Source organism: Thalia democratica, chromosome 8 (assembly GCF_965202585.1).
Source record: "Thalia democratica chromosome 8, ktThaDemo2.hap1.1, whole genome shotgun sequence".
Lineage (NCBI taxonomy): Eukaryota > Metazoa > Chordata > Thaliacea > Salpida > Salpidae > Thalia > Thalia democratica.
In genome coordinates, this window is record NC_139172.1 from 15,913,098 (window position 1) to 15,933,471 (window position 20,374).

Genomic DNA, 20,374 nt, shown 5'->3' on the forward strand with positions numbered 1-20,374 from the left:
ATCGTTGAAGTCGTAAGAAAAAATGTTTTAATACCAAATAACATATGTTCTTTTGACATAAAAAGCCTTTTTACTAATGTCCCCGTAGATGAAACTATAAACTATGAACATGTGTTTAAATGAGCTTTATAATTCTGGTCTTACAGAACTCCTTCTATTCCAAAAGATGTTTGTCTAAGTTTGTTAAACATGGCAGTAAAAAATATTGAATTCAGTATTAATTCTTACAGTTATAAACAGGTAGATGGAGTGGCAATGGGTAGTCCACTTGGCCCTATTTAAGCCAACATTTTTGTTGGATACTTTGAATCAATGCTCTTTTCTTAGTTTCGAAAACCAATAAACTATATTAAATATGTTGATTAAAATTTCTGTTTTACAATGACGATTACGACATTGAGGAACTATTTAGAAAAATTTCGAATTTACACCAAGATTTAAAGTTTACTATTGAAAAAGAAAAGGATAATTGCTTACCTTTCTTAGATGTTCATTTGTTGCGTACATCTTCTGAGTTGCTTACTACTGTTTATAGAAAACCAATATTTGCTGGCCAATATATTCCTTTTCAGTCATTTTGTCCTTTATCCAAAAAACTTGGCTTAATTTCCTGTTTAGTATTCAGAGCACACAAGATTTGTTCGAAAAAGTTGTTTAAGGAATAATTAGATAAAGTTAAAAATATTTTTGAAGCTCCTGGTTATCCATCACATATCATCAGAAAGACAACTAACAATACAACCTCAAAACTTGAAAAACATGTTAAACTTGGTCCTAGTAAATGCCCTATATATTTAAGACTGCCATATTTAGGTAAAGTAGCAATTGTTCTTGAAAATAATGTCAAAAACACAGTCAACTCCACTTTTAGTTCTGTACAACTAAGAATTAGTCATCTTACAAGAAAACCCTTGAATTGAACTTATAAAGATCATACTGCCGATCTTGAAAAAAGTAAAGTAATTTATAAGTTCAAATGCCACTGTGATAGTGTGTACATCGGCAGAACGTCCCAGAGATTACATTTTAGAAGAGACCAACATTTTTCTTAATCCCTCAGAATTTGGATGGACACGGGTTTGAAAATACTATCTAACAGATCATCGGCGATTGCCGAACACTTATTAAACAATTCTGACTGTGATCTGAGTTATAGTGACAGTAATTTTTTAATTATAAGTAAAGCTCGTAATGATTATCATCCAACTGTTTTAGAATCTTTATTTATAATAACGTTCAAACCTAGTTTGTGCAAGAAACAATACGTTTATAATTCTAATCTTAATAAGTTGTTTTGAATTTTGTTTTGTTTTTATTTTATTGTTTGTTTTGTTTTGTTATTGTTGCTTATCTTAGTTAAACTACTGATTAACTATTTATAAATATGTAGTTATGAATTGTGAATGTCTAATTAATTTTGCTCTGTTATGCTAACTAGTTTTAATTGATTGTTTTTCTGATGAAACCTCTAACTATTTATTTACTCAAAATTTAATCTTAAAATAAGTTGCTAACATAAGTAGTTAATAAGAGATAGCCAAAATCGATTTAACTTGTTTGTTTGTTTGAATAAAATTTTTTTTAAATGAATCGTGTCTTAAATTTCTGTGTATTATACCATTAAGAACTCACGTTTAAAGTTAAAAAAAAAACAAAGCTTAAACTTTATATTTTTTTTTATAAAATAGACTTTTAAAGTTTAAAATTTTCTGTCTTTAAGTTTACTTAAAATTCAAATTTAAATAAATGTTGTTTTTACATAAATTAAAAGCTTGTTGTGCTTTTTTGAACCAGTATAGCAAGAAAAGACAAAAATTTTATAAAAATATCATTAGTAATTACATTTAAAGTCAGATACTCTCCCTAAGGAGGATTTTATAATTTTAATACACATTATAAAATATGAACAATACAGAAATACGATTATATAAAATCAGGTTACAAGCTTTAAAAAATGGTTTAAAAATAGTTATATCATCAAAGTATAACATTTAATACAAAAAAATATTTCGATTGTTTGAGCAAACGACTTTTTTTTAACTATGTAAATAATAGTTTTATAAATATTTTGCTGTCTTAAAAAATACTTGACCTATCTATGCAAAGAACCTGGAGTCTATTTTTGGAAAATCAAAATATATACTGTTGATTAATTAATTTACTAGAAAAATAGTAGAATAGCTCAAAGTTCTTTTAATGAAATAAAGGGTTTTTACAGAAGAATCTAACTTAAAATTAACGATAAAAAAAATATCTAATATGATAAGTTTGGTTTTAAATTTAGACTCTTTATCTTATTAAACTAAAAAAGTGAAAGTTTAAAATAAAGTTTTACTTGTTTATACATATTTTTAAAGAATTAAAATCAATTTTTACTTTTTTATGTTAGTTCTAGTAGACTAACTTTGAAACTAAAGGTTTTTCTTAAGAAAATAAACATTAAAATAATTTTTAAATTGTTAATAGTTGTTAACTATCATTCAAAAATTAATTTAAATTATAAAAAAAAAACGTGGTATAACAATATGATTGAAGTCAAAATTTTATAAGAACTAATAGTATACAATTTATTTTAAACCGAAGACTTTTAAAAGACTGAACAAATCTACGTTTACCTTGATCATGAATTCAGTAACTATACTGAAGCTTTTAATTTAGTTATTTAAAACTTGACATTTATACTAAAATATCTATTACGACTTAGAAAAAATCTCGGCATCTAGATTAATCTTTATTTTAAAGTTTGTATTAGTTTTATTTTATTTGTTTTACTCTTAAAAAGTTTTTTCCAGCTAAGTTTTAATAAATTTAAGTTAATAATACTTTATTTATCATTTAAGGGGACATTTAAAAGAAGCTTTAGTTAGGATTATTTTTTTATTTTTAAACCGAGTTTAATCGTTGTCTAAAAGTTAAGTCTCAAGTTCGAAATAAATAGAATAAGCCTATTTTCTAAAAAGTAGTATCTATCACGCCTTTCTTTACTAAGTTCTAAATAAGCATAATATAAAAAATCTAGAAATTTTATGTCCTAAACTACAAAAACTATTGCAGATTAAACAAGCTTTCTTTCAAGTATCTAAACATTTAAAAACTAAATTATATCGATATAGAAAGTAAATTCTAAATAGTTAAACGCTTTCTTAAACTTTCAGCGTTTAAATAGAGGATAATTGAACAACAATCGTTTTTTTAAATGAGGAAATGTATTTATGTTTAATGTTGTTATTATTGCATGTAAAAATAAACAAATTCAGTTTGTATAGCTTTATGATTTTAAAATGAAAATAGCAAAATTGTATAATCTTAAAATAATATTTTGTGTTTTGAAAGAAAAATTAGTAAACAATAACGTCTTAATTTGATATTACACTGAAGTACTGAGTTAAAACTTTAGTTTTAAAGTTATTAAAACACTATTAGAAAACAAATCAGAGTCTAAATTGTAATAATTCAAGAACAAGTCTCAAATGTTCAAATTTTTTCTAAAAATGTTGTTGCCACAGAAATAACGAAAGACGACATTTATACTAAATCATAAATTTGCAATTATATAGAGGAGTACCACCCACACAAAATTGACTATAACGTGTAATTTTCTATGCAAATTACTACCCACTTTTCATTGGATGCAGACCACCCAAAATTTCATTTATCTGTACCAAAGTTTATTTAAGTTTTTAAAGTCTTTAAGTAAGTACAGAAAAAAAATTAGCATTTTTTTAGTAGTAAACAGATTAATCTTTGAAATGGGACTAAATCCATTTGTTAAAAGTATTTAGCTGGATTTTAGTCATTTCAATTTAAAATATTTAAAGAATTAACATCTAAAATGTTAACAAACTTGTGTTCTATAACAAGTGAAAAATGAAGTACTTAAATTTATAAGAGTAAAACAGTATTCTAAAATATAAAAAAAAATAAGTATCTTTTTCTTGTTTATCCTAATAAAGAGATCTATAATTTATTGATTTTGGTTATAAATGAGTCAGAATAAAAAAAAAGCATAATCAAACAAAGCTAAGTTTGAGGAGAGAATAGGAAAAAAATTGTAAAGCTTATTCATAGTCGAGTGAACACCGTATTTTTGTTACAAGAAGAATATTTAGAAAAGCTTTGTTTTGTTCACATGCCTCGAGGTTTTTTCAGACTTCTTTAACATTTAAGCCTTTGAAAATTTGTAGATCTGAGTTTTTGTTTCAAGTTTAAACACACAGTTTAAACTTTATCTTTTTTTTTTTTTTTGAAAAAAACTACCGAGTGTATACAAAAACTGTTTCAATACAACTTTAACCATTTTAAGTTAGAAATTTATTAAACCTTAAAATTGTTTTAGATTAAGTCCAGTGTTATAATGAAATATTTGAAATGCAGCCTTTTTTAATAAAATTAAGGAAAAATATCAAATGAATTTGTTTTCGTGCATTGTTTTACTTAAACTGAATATAATCTTACAAACACATGGAGCTCAAGGTTAGTTTCAATAGATTTTTACAGGCTATTTTTTAAGTGGCTAACTATTTATGTAAAAATTTAAAGATTTTTTAATAGTAAGACTTTTAAATTGACTTTGTATAACAAAATTTTACAGTTTTTTTTAAAGTAATTAGTAAAGTATCTTAAAATAAAATTGTGTGAATGTACACAAAAATAATCAAAATTGATAAAAAGCTCAAGTAAAAAAAGGTGTTAATAGTTTCTATATATTTTAAAACTGCGTTTATTTATTGCAGTCGGTAATCAAAGCAATAAATCAGATTGTTTGTAGTTAAGCTTAGCTTTATTTTATAGTAGTATTTCTAAACTTGCTTCTAAAAATAAATTTGTTTTTATTTAAAAAATTCGGTTTCCTTAAAATCAACGCTATGGTTTTTTATTGTTTTCTTACTAAAAAACAGCTAGTTTCAAATAAAAAATTTTGTACAGTATCAGAAAATTATAAAAAAGTAAAAACTTTCTATGAAAAACCTATTGTGTAGTTAAAATAAATAATTGTTAACGGTATAAAAGGATTTTAAATGTTATTAGCAGTATTACAATATAAATTTATAACACAGTTGCTTTTTATAAACAGACGGTAGTCAACGACTTCTAAAACATAACAGCAACTTTTAAATTAGTTTTTTTATTTTCAATAAGCTTACTTTTAAAATTTAATACTTTAGTGGTTTGATTAAAAAATTTTAAATTTAAAATAAATAAAGTTAGTTTTAGAAAGCATATACGATGTAAAATAATGAGTTTTTTTTTTTTGCTCAAATTTAATCAAAATTTTAAAAAGTAAAATCATTATATAAAGCTTTAAACTAGTTTAAATATATTTTTTCAGATTGAAAATTAGTCAATTATAAAAAGTTTGTGAGTAATCTAATACTGCAATACTTGAGCATTTTCAATTCATAAAATACAACTTAGTCTAAAATAAAACTTTCATATCATAAATAAACTTTCTTTAGTTTTAAAACAAAGAAAAAGTTACTTAAATCAAACATAAAGCACTTAAAAATTCAAAGTTGAAACAATTACTATCTCTGCATTTAAGATGAACTTTTGTACATTTGTAAAAGGCTTCTAACTAAAATCTAAATAAGAAAGTTTTACAAATATATTTAAATTATTAATAAGTACATTTTCAGTTGTATTGATTTTGTATTTATTTTATAGAAATTTACAATACAAGTTTTTTTTTAGTTTGTAACGGTTATAGGCATCTATAAAGTACTTTTACGAAGTGTAATAACATTTCATAAGTTTTTCGATTTTGTTTTGACCTTTTGAAACTAATTTTAACATTTAGATTATATTCAAAATTAAAATCTAAAAACTTGTTTATATGAACTTGAAAATTTATCATACATTTATTTAAAAGGTAGTTCCTAATAAAACTAGAAAAATAAAAATAATTGGAGCTTTTTAACCAAGCTGTAACAAAATAAAAAAAACTTTTTTTTTTATTAGAATTAAGGATCTTTATAAACAAGTTAGATCGAATCTATACCGTAACAACTCTAAAAAAAAGATTTAGTTTTAAAAATTTTTAGAAATTTTTTTATTTTAACTTAGTACTTATAAATTAACAATTTTTGTTTTAAAAAACCTAGTTTTAACTAAACATATGCAAAAAAAAACTGTTTAGTTATAAAAAACAACATTTTTTTGTAGTTATAAGAAGCTATACCCACTCGAATAGTTTTTAAACAAGTTTTTATAAGTAAGGTGTATCACAAACGTTTTTATAAAAGTTAAGCTATTTTAAAATAATCGAGCTTTAAAATTAGGTACATAATACTATATTTGTTGTTGGTTGTTTATTCTTCTGCTTTTATTACGGACTACGGAGACTTTTTATTAGTAATCTTACCCGTTACCTACGAAAAGTTACCGACCCTGTACTAGTTTGAACCAACTTATAAAAATATTTAAAAAAAATTAAAACGCTAAAGTATTGTAAATAGATTAAAACACCATCATATTAGTGAAACTTTACACTGATCATAACTTTAAAGTTGCATATCTTTCAAGAGTAAAACTTATAAGCAAAGGATCAAGGTTTCTCGTGTTGCGGTAAAGTATTAGGTGATGTATGTTATAATGAAGGCTTAAAGATTTAGATTAAAAAAAAATTCTATCTAGAGTTGAAAAATACACGAGCAAATTAATTATTTAGAAAAGTGACACTAACAAGAATTAGATTTTAAATATGAATAAGTGAAATTATAAAACTGAATGATTGACATGACCTACTTTTTTTAAGTACAAAATTGCTTTAAAGTTTTATACTCTTATAAATCAATTTTACAGAAACGCTTTTGGACACAAGAAAAGCTCTGTCAGACCTTGGATTTCATATAAAACAGTCTTCTAAAGTAAGTAAAACGCTATTAGTGTGAAACACTAATCAAAAAATAAAAACTCACTTCTACTATATAAAGAGATTCAAAAGTAAAACACTTTATGTAATAAATTTTTAGTTAAAACTACTTACTTCTTAAAAACATCATTTTAGTTGTATTGCATATACAAAATAAACCGACTTTTTACTTACAGTATATACCTAATTGTGCCTCAATAACTATTTGTGTTTTGTATTTTAATTTAACTTTATAATAATCTACAAGTAGTATCAGTCAACTACATTCAACTTCAATTAAACTATATGTAACAATCTATAGATTAGTAATTCTTAAATTAAAAATTCTTAAAACAACTAAATTCTATCTAAAATATCAGCAATCAAAATTATTCTACTAGGTATATCGCTGGTAGTTGTTTTAGTGTTATTCAAAAACCATAAAAAAATTAATGAAAAAATGCCCAAGTGTTTATTTTTCACATTAATTAATTTTTCACATTGTAAAGTTTTATAAACGTTATCTATTTAATTTGTTCTTCATCTTACTTGCATACGCGCATTAAAAAAATATTCAAAAGCTTAAACAAATGCTTTTATTAAGCAAAATTCACCTAAATATAATAAGTTGTTTTACATAGCAATTTAAATTAAAAAAAATTTTTATACGCTTAACTTAAAGTTTAAAAGTTAGTTAAGTAATTACTTCAAATAAAACAAAAATTTAAATATTAAACAAATTTAAAGGAAATTTAAACTGCATTTGTCTAAAAAATTTTATCAACAAAGCATTTTTTATGAAATATTGAAAATAATTACTATAAAAAAATAACTATGTAAATACATTCCCTTAAAACCCTTAGATTAAAAACTAACTTCAAATAAAAGCTTTAAAAAACATCAACATTTTTTACCAGTGGGAAGAAACATCGATGGAGAGAGGTGGGGAAGCCGTAAGGGGATTTATTGTGTGTCAAGTAAGAGACAAGAAAAACGACAACTGGATTAGAAGTCAGTACGTGAACGTTAAAGAAGCACGAAGAGTGAGTGTGGAAATAGAGTTCGTAATGAGGTAAGGCGTTTTTACAGCATAAATTAATAACAGTATTAAGCTATATGCACAATTTGTTACAAAAATTTTTGTTGAACTGTAGCAACATGCAATTCTTTTACGACTAATACGAGCTATAAAAGTTTTCATTTATAATTTTTAATGTCCTCACGGGTTGTTTTGCAGCGAGAAATTTTTGTGGTAAATAACTAGATTTAAAACTCCATTATTAAATTTTTCTATGACTAAATGGATTACAATTAAGTAGAAAATAAAGAAATGCATCTTTAACTCAAAAAAAACTTGTACACATAAAATTTTAAAGGTTGTTTAATCAAGTTGAATATTTACAAAAAAACATACTACTTATCTAAAACATTTAGCTTTTTTATGAAACACCTAAAGGATCGTGTATTTTGCTTTAAATTTAACAGCATAAATTTCTCAACTTATTTAGCTTTTGGGAGATGAATTAGATTTTATTAGTGACGGTTATTAATAACAATATAATGTTTAACACCTATATAGAAGAGATATTTAGTTATTAAGTAAAATTTGTTCAACTAGAAATAAAACATTGTATTATTTTAAATAATCTGCAAAAATAAAATCGAAACACCTTTTTTTAGATTGATAATTGATTAAAACATATTGTTTGAGATTAACTTTTATAAAACAAAATACAAGTCTATAAATTTCAAAGTATTCTAGTAGATATAATTTTCACACTTAGAGTTTTAAAATTTACAGTTTTTTAAGCTTTTTAAACATTTTAATTTCTGTTCGTCTATTTCTAAATCCTTTATTTAGTAAGTTAAAAGTTTGTTTTGTATTTATTAAATATTTTATTTTTGTATGGCTCTAAGTTTTCTATACTTTTTCGCACCAATTAAATGTTACCAACACTTTATCATGTTTAATTTAAAATAGTTCTTTAACTTTCAGAGAAAGTAAAATTTCTTACATTAAAAATCACTTAGACTACATAAGCATAGTTTAAATACTTTTCATTAAAGGTCTTGTGATGGAGTTAAAAACGTAGCAAGTTGCAAAGAAACATTCAATTTATACTACTTTGAAAGTGATAGAGACATAGCTACCTCAACACATCCACCTTGGAGTGAAAATGCTTACATTAAAGTAAGATGTAATAAAATTGTTGAGTAAATTTCATTTAAGTTTAACAAGACCTTGGTCATTTTTGCGTATTATTTTATTGATAAGTATTTACACGAATTACTTTAACCATTGTATATCAAATACTAAATTTTAAGTTTAGATAACTGTACTTGGCGAAACTACGAAATTTTATTTAAAATTTTTGTAATACAATTTTTTTTAATTGAAATATCTAGGCATATAAACTTTTTTCAAAGCCATTTTCTGTTGGTTTAATTTGATTAAACTACATAAAAATAGTTAATTTTTAAACTGATTAGTATTTTTTAATTAATTGAAATTATTTTAAGCACTATAAGATAAAACTAATACTTTTTTAAAAACTATAAAAATATTCTTTTTTTAACGCTACTTAAAGTTAAAGTAAAATTATATTCTTTAATTCTTTTAGCTGAGATATGGATTTAAGTATCTATTTAAACTTTTACTGAATAATTTGCATTTAAAACAGAAATCTTCTATCATTATGACTTTTTAAAGTTTTATTCAAAATATGGCCGAATTTTTTAGGTTGACACCATAGCAGCAGATAAAAGGTGGAATGCAAACAACAAAAGAGGCCTTGAAAAAGACTTGATCAATCTAGAAGTAAGAAGCATCGGACCACTTACTAAAAAAGGAATATATATAGCTATACAAGTCAGCTTTGGATTTACAACTTTATTTGAATAAACTAAACTAAAGTTTAGCGATAGAATCACACTTTTTAATTTTTTATTATTATGAAAAATCTTATAAAGATATTTTGTATTAAAGAAGTTTATGTGACTAAGAAGATAAAAAATAGAAAAAGACAGTAACATTTTGAAAAATACTGTAAAAAAGAGTGTAAAAAACATTTTAACATGATACGAGTTTTATAAATAGCTTACTTGCATTTAAAAAAATATATTAAACGAAAAAAAAAGCGCTCAAAAAGTTTGGTCTAAGGACCTAGTGTACGGAAAAATCTATAGTTTTCGAGTCACACTCCATAGATACAGTTTAATATCTTGTCTAAAATTATTAATGCTTTGAAAATGTAATTTCTTTAAAAAGATTACCAAATTTAACAAGAAACTATATTACTGGTAAAATTTTTCAAATTAAGAAGTATTTTACTTTCTTTTAAAATTTAATTCAAAATAACAGGTTTCTTAAAACTTAGGCCTTAATATGTTTTTAATTCTTTTTTTTTTTTACTTTAACTTTTAAGTAAATATGTCACAATATACAGGATCTAGGAAGTTGCATTTCGGTGAATTATATTCGGGTTTTTTATGACTATTGTGATGTAACATTGTCAAACCTTGCTTTATTTACTCGAACAACAACTGGATCCTCCTTAACCTCATTAGTCGAAACAACAGGAAAATGTGTGATTAATTCTGTTATAAAAGTAAGTTAAAACTAGTGGTACGTTCAAGTTATATTATTTAATTAAAGTTTATTTATTGCTGAGACAAATTTTTTATATTTCTATTGCTATTCTTACTTATTTCATATTTCTACTTAAGTTTTAAACTGTTGCTCTTTTGAATAATTTGATTAAATTTGTAAGTAGTCAGTTGATAAACTGGAGCAGAAAATTTCAATCTGTAAAACTATGTTTTAATTTAATACATAAATAAAAACATGTCTATACTTATACTAAAATTCTATTCCTTTTTTTTTTTTTTATCAATATTATACTTTGTTATTAAAACTAAATTTTAAGAAAAAAGAAAATAAAATAATAAAAAAACAAAGTGTGCCTGTAAAGTAAAAATAATAGATAAAGTATACAAAATGGTAGATAAGTGAATTGTTTTTTTTTTCTAATTTAAGTTTAACTATACTTGTACGGTAGAGTAAGAGGTTGTTGAATTTAAATGTTTTTTTAACTTGAATTAAATAAATTAAAAAGATATTAATATAAAATTAATATTTCAGTTTTAAAAAGATTCTTCTGTTAAAATAAAATTACTGCTATAAAAGAACTTTGTTTTCGAGTTTTTTTTATAATGAAGTTGTAACTTTGTAGGATTCCTACACACAACCTAGCCTTTATTGTGATGGTAAAGGGAACTGGACAATGTCTCAGGGCAGCTGTTATTGTAAAGCTGGTTTTGAGCCTGATAACAAGATGACTAATTGCTCGCGTAAGTTGTTTGTACTACTGATAGTTTGTGTTATATTGTTTATTAAACAAAAAAAAAAAAGCGCTCATTAAGTTTGGTCCAGGGACCTGGTGCACAAAAAAACATTTCGGTTAAATATGAAAAAGAAGTTCTAAAATTCATGTGGTGTTGTTATTTAGTAGTATTTTAAAAACAACAAATGTGTATTTCATAAGTAAACTGTTTAAATGTGTCTAACTAAGTCTACCCATTGTTTGACACAACTAGACTTATTTTTCTTGAAAACTTTCAATACATAAAAACAGTTTTAGCTTACTTTATGTTAGCTATCACATTTTTGAAAAAAAATGTTTTATTACTTATCAAACTTTAAACTCGTAGAAAAAAAAATCTTTTTCTAATAATTTACGTAAGTAACAGTTAAGTAACTTACTTTTATACTACAAATTAATAACTACTACTGGGATAATAAGATTATATAATTAAAATAAGTAATTGTTAAATCTTAGGAAATTTTTCAGAAAATTTAGTTTTTATACAAAAAATTGTTTTTTTTATTTTTGTTTAACTTTTAAAACAATTTTTTCTTGTTTTATTATATAAAGTAAATCCAACAATAATTAATTGTTCACATGTTTTTAATTTATTTGTTTATATTATATTTGAAATATTTTTTTCCTAAGTTGCACAAATATAAAAACAAAATAATAGTGATATTATAAATAAAAGCAATCACACGTGGACAAGTTTAATAAGTCATTATACTAAATTTTAGTAGTTTTGAACCTTTGCTATTTTCATATTGGAGACCTCATTGAAACAAGTTTTATTTTTAAAAACATTTTGATTAGTTTAATAGTAAGTTTTGTATAGCTTAAAAATATTTAAATAACTGTTCTGTTCTAAGAGTTCAAGTTTTTGAATAAGTAATAAAATTCTTAAAAAGAATTTTTCAACAAATTTTGATTAATACTAAAAAAGTGTAGCACTTTTAATGGGGTTAAAGAAGCACTAAAATAAATTGTAAAATATTTTTTATTTAAGCTGTTTGATTTTTTTTTTTCTTAAGTTTACACATAAACAAAAGCTGTTTAATACTACTTACTGGTATAACTTGCATGAATTAAATATTAATGATGTTTTTATTTAATATCTGCAAAACTCAGTTAGACAAGGTTTTTTGTTTTTAAAATTGGTTAGATAACACTTGTACAAAATGATAACAAGACTTTAACGTTTGTGAACAAATAAACATTATTTTATTTTTTTAGAAACCCTGTTTTCAAACTTAAAAAAAAAGTTTTTTAAAACGTAAAATTAAACTACGGTATATAATTTATTAAAACAAGTTTTTTTTTTATATATTTAGATCGTTTCATTTCGAAAGTATAACTAAAACTTATTTATTTAAAACACAAAGAAAAATACTTTTTTCATATTTTTCTGGGTTTTTTATTGCTATATATTAAGTTTCATTATGAAAATTATTAAAAATAACGTAGATTAAATTAGAATATTTTATAAATTTTATGTTACTAGTTAGTTCTTAAAGCCCTAAAACCTTAAAATTAAAAAAAAAATGTTACCCAAAATAAAACTTCATCGTTTTAGTGAAAGCTAAGGTGTAATAGAAATAAAAACTGTTTTGAAAACGTTTCAAGCAAACTTAAACTTGTTTTAACTACTATAAACCCATTAAATTCTAAGATTAACTGAAATATTTGTACTTTTGAATTGATAAAAAATCAAAACTGTTTTAAATATTAAAACTTGTAAATTGCTTTAACTTATAAACATTATTTATTAGCATAAGCTCGATGTTCATTGCTTAGATCGTTTACTTTTTATTTAGTATAAGATGGTTTTAGAACAACTTTAGCAAACTATCAATTTAGTAAAGTAAAATGTTAAAGTCATTTCTTTAATCGTTCTAAAGAAATTAAAATATGTAGAAGTTTAAAAATTGGAAAAACTAAGTTCAATCTATTCAAGATCTTTTAGAACTAATAATACCGTTAAACTTTTATAGAAATTAAAAGATTCATATGAAAATAGCTTGAATATTTTTGAATTCATAGGGTCTTTAAGAAAATGGATGTTTAAATTTTAAATGTAAAGTAAATAATCGATTTCAATTTGTAAACTAGTGTAGTCAAACAAAAAATCAACAAACAAAGCGTTTTGTTGACATAGATTGTAAATACTTATCATTGCTTTTACGCTTCATTTCTCACCTTACGCTTCGTCAAGCACAAAAAGGGCGAATTGACTCATTACTTACAGTTTTTTTAAGATTGATGATAGAACCATATCCGATATAGTTGATACCATTATAACTAAGAATGTTAGTGTACTTTTTGATGAATAGTCTTTATCTTGAACCGTTATACTATGAAACTTTATAAGTAGAACTTTTCATACTAATTTAGCATAATGTTTAACTTTGTTTGATTTTTATGTTGTAAAGAAAAAAAGTCTTGACTTTATTTAATTTAGCCTGACTACTTCGTTTTAAGTTTGTACTTATTTCATCTTTTTTTGAAAATGATCTGAAACTGAATTAACACTATTACTTTTTTTTCTGCCAAAGTTATACAGTTCTTAAACATTATATAGTTCTGCCAAACTTCTATAGATATATTGAATCTTTTTGAATTACAATTTATAACTCTGATATTAAAATAATAATAATGTACGAGAAAGTAATTTCGATGTTATTAAAGTGCTATAGAAGTTTTTAATTTCTTTTGTACACAGCATGTAGAAAAGGGACTTATAAACCAACGATTTCTAACAATTTATGCGTAAGATGTCCACAATACTCAATTGCTAAGAGTACAGGAATGTCTAAATGTACCTGTATGTCAAACTTTTTTAGGTCTAACAACCTTCAATTCAAAACGTCTTGTTCAAGTTAGTTTTTGCTTTAAAAATGTATGATTCTTAAGCTTAAAATATTTTACGTAGTTGTGTTATTAAATTTAAACTATGTACTTAAGTTTGTACGACATTTTCTGCAAAAAACAGTAACAGTTGTTTTTTTTTCAAAACGTTATAGATCTTGGCAGATGTAATTTCAAAAAGCAAGTTGTTTTTACGCTTATAGAAATTGAATTTCAGTTAGTTAATAGTTAATTATAGTTATGGTATAAGTACTTATTATGACAACAAATGACTACAGAAAATAAAGTGCTTAATTTTTATACAAAAGCTATAATTTTCAATTTACTATGTAAACTGCATTAAAAAAGATAATATGTTGTTTCTATTTGTTATTGTTACATTTAATTAATTATTATTTTTGTATTTTATAGTTTTAATCAACATTTAACAGAACCACCTGGACCGCCAGTCTCATTAAGATATCTTGTAAATGGTTCGATATCCATTATAAGTTGGACTAAACCACTATACGTTGAAGAGGACTATAATCTGTACTATAAGTTAGTGTTAATATATTAGTTCCTATATTAGTTACTATATTAGTTAAGAACTCATATACTAAAATATATTTATAACACGAAAAGTGAACATACAAGATTTGCTACTCAAAAAAGTACCGTAAAAATTTTTGTTGAGATTTTTCGATACAAATAACTCATTTAAGGTTAAAAAAGTTTACTCGTGTTTTTATTTAGCCCTTTTTCTGTTAAAATTTTCTTAAAAATTTCATTGTGTCTAATAAAAAATGCTCTAAAACTTTGTTAAAATAGTTTTTCAAATTAAATAAATATGTAAAACAAGTTTGTCCTATAAGTATAAACTTTAAATGAATTATAAAAGAAACTTACTATTGCTTTAAAATTGATTAAAAAAGAAAATAAAAGAATAAAACCGCTTTATATCTACGTAAAAATTTAAAAAAATAATTAAAGAATCAAAATTTTACAAAAACACACAATACTTAAACAATACACTAATTATACATTTTCCTATTATAAACATCTCGTTGTTTTAGATTTTCAGCTCGCAAGCTGTAATAATTCGCGAGTCTAGAACTGAAACTTGGTGTGTATTACTAGCTTCAGATAAATTTTAAACCCTGATATTCATATAATGTTCTGCACAATTTGGGCTGTTAAATAATTTTTCGGGAAAAGATGAATTGAAAATTTTATTCAACGCTAAAAAAACATACTACCTCTTAGTTCTAGAATCGCTATTTAAAGAACTTGCGAGTCTAAAATCCGCATACAACAAGAATTTGTTTTAAAAATATATCATTAAAACGTAAAATATTTTATTTTGCTAAAAACTATATTTTTTTGTTCACACTTTAATATCTTATTTGTCACTAACTAAAATGTTTCTTTTTTTTTAATTTATTGCAATTAGGCTAAAATTTTAAACAATCAATAAGCGCATTTATGAGTTTGATGAAAAGTTACTTTACTGGTTTTACAAAATATTTGCAAGCACAAATTGAAAATAATTTTAAACTAACAGCATAAGTTGCGAAGAATGTGATACTGATGATTATTGTAAAAAGTGCAATGATGATTTTTATTCAAATTCAACTAATATAGTTTTCAACACTAAAATTAAGTTGATTAACCTGAAACCAAAAACTAAATACAAAGTAAAGGTAAAAACGACTTTTTTTTTGGTATAAAAAATTTGCTTAAAAAAAAATACTAATAAATTAGTATTTATCGTAAATTTTAACTTTTATTTGTGTTTTAGTTTCAACATATTTAAACTAATATAATTTTAAGTGGAAAAAATTTTCAGCACGCAACGAAATTACTTTTCAAAATTTTTTAAAATATTTGATACAAAAGCTGTTGATTCGCATAGAGTACTACTTTAAATGTTAAAAAACTTATTGTTATTTAGAAAAAAAAAATTACATAAAAATTTACCATAGAAATATTACCAATACTATAACAAATTTTAAATCAATAAATTTAGTTTGTTGCATAATAAGATTATTTTAACTTAAGTATGTTACAAAAAAAATTCAAAAATTAAAAATCGGTAGTTTCTTATTTTAAATGAAACTTTTAAATATATGACAATTAGTCTTATACTATATCTTAAATTAAAAATTAGAATCATATCAAATTAAAAAATTTGTTTTCGTAAAAGATCAAGATTTGTTTTATTTATATGTTTTTATAAATACCTACTTTGTGTTATTCTTGTAAATCTAAAGTGAGTTTATAGTCACAAAACTTTTTTGTTTACCTGCCTTTTTTAAAGTTGCGCCATCAATTACTCTACATTTTAACTTGTTTATTTATTTAATAACTTATTATTACCTATTTAATTATGTATGTGTAAAACAAAAGTTCAAGTCATATATTATATAATACTTATTTGTTTTTGTAGGTTTCGTCAATAAATGATATTACAAAAGTCGCTTTCTTGAACAATACAAAGTTGAAAAACTTTAGAGAAATAAGTTTTATGACTAAACAAAAAGGTGAGTTTAAATTTACTTTTGTGATATAAACTTTTTATTTGTCTAGCCCTGTATATTTTATGTTTCAAAAAATGTAGAAAACAAAAATTTTCACTTTTATTACTTTCATAAACTAGTCTTCAACCTAGCTCAACTACAACATCACTTTATTTTAGCTCCTGCAGTAATCATAAATTTGATCGGAGTTGACGTCACTGATTCGTCACTGTCAGTCATCTGGTCTGCATCTTCTGACGATCAAATCAACGGGTACGAGGTAGTTCTAACTAAGAACGACTCGTCTGTTCCGCAAGCCAGGAAGTTCACCAACACGAACAAAAAAGTCAGCTTCAGCAACTTGCAGCCAAAAACACAGTACTTTATTAAGGTATGGTGTGGTTTTTATATCGATTTTTAAGTTGCTTTAATTTACGCTTTTTTTACTATTTTATTCATTTTGAAACGTGCACTTAACAAAGCGATCGACAAAACATTAAATGGTTAAAAGTTGCTTTAAAGTATTTATGTTAGTTAGGTGTGTTTTTTTTGAAAAGTTTTAAAATGAGTTTTTTAATTTCTATTTTGGTGCACAAATTTTTAAGTCACCATTCTAATCAAACACTAGCTTAGGATTGTTCATCACTTTTGATACCTGGTTATAAAGAAAAATTAAGTAAAAATAAAGTCAAACATACGTGGAATTTTTGTTAATTACAAAACCGTAAAAATTTATACTTAAAAATAAATTTACACAATGTAATTTAACATAAGATTTAAAATTGAAAATTCGATGACATTTACAACCATACATGCTTTTGTATTAATTATAAAAATAATAGTATATGTTTGTGTATAAACGCTTTAAGATTTTTTAATCAAAATTAGCTTACAAGACAGTCATGTCAGTAAGTACTTATCATATAAGCACAAACTTAAACAGTACAGGTAAACAGTTTAACTATGTAAGTAAGGAAAAAATAATCAAGTATCCATATCTCAATTATTAAATTTTTAAATAGTTTAAGTTGTATGTCATGACAAACAAAATAAATTCTACTTTCAATTGTAAAAAATAAATACTAAAAATATAAAGTTTCTTTATTGAAGCATAGTTTTATTAAAAAGATAAAAAATAAAAGACACATAGTGGTAAATACTTAATAGAAAACAATTATGATTGACTTTTTATATATTGATTTAATACAAATTTATTCACAAAGCTAACACTGTTTCACCTAAACAAGGCTTCTCAGAGCTTATAAGTGACAATAAGCAATATTGAAACACACATCAAACAGATTTAGCATTTTAGTATATTTCTATAGTAAAATGCTAAACCTGTTTGACGTGTGCTTCAATATTGCTTATTTTAATAAAACAGTTTATAAGAAAATTAAAACAGTTTAAAAATTAGTATATTTCTATAGTACTTTTTATACTGTTTTATTTTTTTTATAAACTGTTTTATAACTTAAAATTAAACTATTTAAAGACTGGGTTTTAAACTAATAAAAGCTACATAACTTTATATAATTCTTTAAATCTCAGAATATGGTTTTAGGTTTTTCAGCACTTTACTTGTAAACTTTGTACAACATTTCTATTTCTAATGTGATTTATATATAGCGTTCAGTTTCAAACAAACCTATACTTCATAAAAACATGCAACGTTTTTCTTAATGTATAATTAAGATTAATATTAAACATCGTACATATCTTCTTAAAAAACTCATATTCATAAAAAAAATTTGTTTAAGGTAAGAGCCAAAATGAATACTGGATTTGGTCCTTTTGCTGAAGCTTTGTCAATAAAAACATCTAAAAGAAAAGGTAATATAATAACTTAAAATGCTTTATTTAACGTTTTAAATAGCTCAACTTTTGAAGCAAACAATAGTAAAACTTATATTAAGTACCAAAGCATTCTAATTTTTTTCAAATTTTGATTTTTTGAACTTGTAGTTCACATTTGAAAAAGTTTTAATATTCTTATTTTTAGCTGGACACGAGTATCACGGAGACACGATCGGTCTAAGTAGTAAAAGTTTCAGTGACTTTACAATTTATTTGTTTATAACTGGTGGAGTTCTATTTGTATTGATCATTGGAATAATTACTGCTGTCTTCACTTACAAGTTCCTACTATTCTATGTTTTAGCATAATTTATTTATTTTCTGAGTGTTTATAAGTTTTTAAAATTACAAAGTAAAATATCATTGATATCTAATTGATTACTAATGGAATTGATTAACAAAAATAGTTATTGTCTTATTTTTCTCAAAAGACTTTTAAATGTTAAAATAAGTTACATATTCAACGCGTTAGCTGTTTATTTACGTTTTTTAAACTTTAACTAGTTTTTTTTTTCTCATAGTTCGACAATTGAATTACTATATTTAGCTCATAATAGTTAAAAAGCAAATAGATATTTTATTTTTGATAATACTTAAAACTTTTGTAAAACTATTATTAAAGTCTTATGAATTGTCGGTATAAAGTATAGTTTTGATAACAGGAAAGCTCGGCCGAGGAAACTTGACAACTTAAATCAGGCTAATAAGCAAAAAAGCAACAATTCTTTTTTTGATAAAAATGCAATAGTTGTGAGTCCAAGGTTAACAACTAATGATGAAAGATGTTTATCTTCAAGTAAAGCTTACAGTGAAAATGTTAATTATGAAGATCCCCAAGTCATGCAGGGCAGTTTTACAGAAGATTTTTCAATGTTTGTTTTTTTATTTTATAATCAGCGCTTGGAAGTAATGAAATTTGAGTTCAAATAACAGCTTTAAACTTAAACAAACCAAATATGTACAGAGTTTTGTATCAACTTAATTTTTAAAGCATTAAGTTCAAACTGCTTTCCATTTTCAAAATAACTTGCTAAAATAAAATAATATAACAGATATGTATTTAAAATAAAACTATTGATTTTATTATTATTATTAATTACACGAGCATGATATTTTAGGAGAAACATAAGTGGATTAAAAAGAGATATAAAGAAAAAGTACTTCTCAGAATCCAAACCAGCAGGTAGCTCTAATTTGAAGTACTCTAGCTCAATTGAATTTATCTATCTCCCTAAACTACACAATACCACCAAGAGCCTCAGCAAAGACGAAAAAAAACATTCAAACGATGTTACACAGCCGCTGATGGACAATCGTATAGATTATGACGTCACTAGACCTCCGACATATTGCGAAAGTTTTCATTTAGAAGAACCAATCTGAAATTAAACAAAATAAGGCAGTCATAGAAAATGCTTTTTAGATGTTAAAGCTTGTTAGAAGAAAGTCGAAACAAACATATCAAATACACAACACCTCTCGCTCAATTGCTTCTTTAATTAGTTATTACTGCTTTTCGAAAATAGTAATCAATGTTATTTATTTAAAGTCTATTGCTTTTTTTAAATATTTTATGTTAATATTATAACTACTTAGGGTAATATCATTATTTTTGATATATTTTTTCACTAAAGAATATTTTCATAAGCTTCAGTTTGTAATCTGCTTTAAATTTTAGTACTCAATTTAGCTTCTAGTTTATTAAAGTGCAATGAATTTATTGAGTAACTAAGTATTTTTTCTGTTTCATAAAAAATATATAAAGGTTGAAGTAAAGAATTATTTATTTCATCTAGTTTAGTTACCAATAAAAAACTTTTTTAATTCAATCACAGTTATTAAATTATATTGATGAAATATAATTTAATTGCAATTTCAAGTGATTAAAATAAAAAAAATGTTTGTTTTTCTTTAATGTTATTATTATTTATGTATAT

The 20,374-nt window shown here is 23.8% G+C and overlaps 1 protein-coding gene across 1 annotated transcript; it reads left to right on the forward strand.

The window, feature by feature from the left end:
• The first annotated feature begins 4,378 nt into the window (after positions 1 to 4,378).
• On the forward strand, positions 4,379 to 20,126 carry LOC145842459 (ephrin type-B receptor 3-like). Its single transcript, XM_082949912.1, has 16 exons — positions 4,379 to 4,473; positions 6,802 to 6,866; positions 7,768 to 7,922; positions 8,918 to 9,041; positions 9,591 to 9,719; positions 10,297 to 10,458; positions 11,083 to 11,200; positions 13,937 to 14,092; positions 14,514 to 14,622; positions 15,626 to 15,764; positions 16,511 to 16,604; positions 16,760 to 16,971; positions 18,341 to 18,413; positions 18,583 to 18,718; positions 19,100 to 19,309; positions 19,556 to 20,126. The coding sequence occupies exons 1-16, from the start codon at positions 4,407 to 4,409 to the stop codon at positions 19,818 to 19,820; spliced, it is 2,214 nt and encodes a 737-aa protein (XP_082806038.1). The 5' UTR covers positions 4,379 to 4,406; the 3' UTR covers positions 19,821 to 20,126.
• The last annotated feature ends 248 nt before the right edge of the window (positions 20,127 to 20,374 follow it).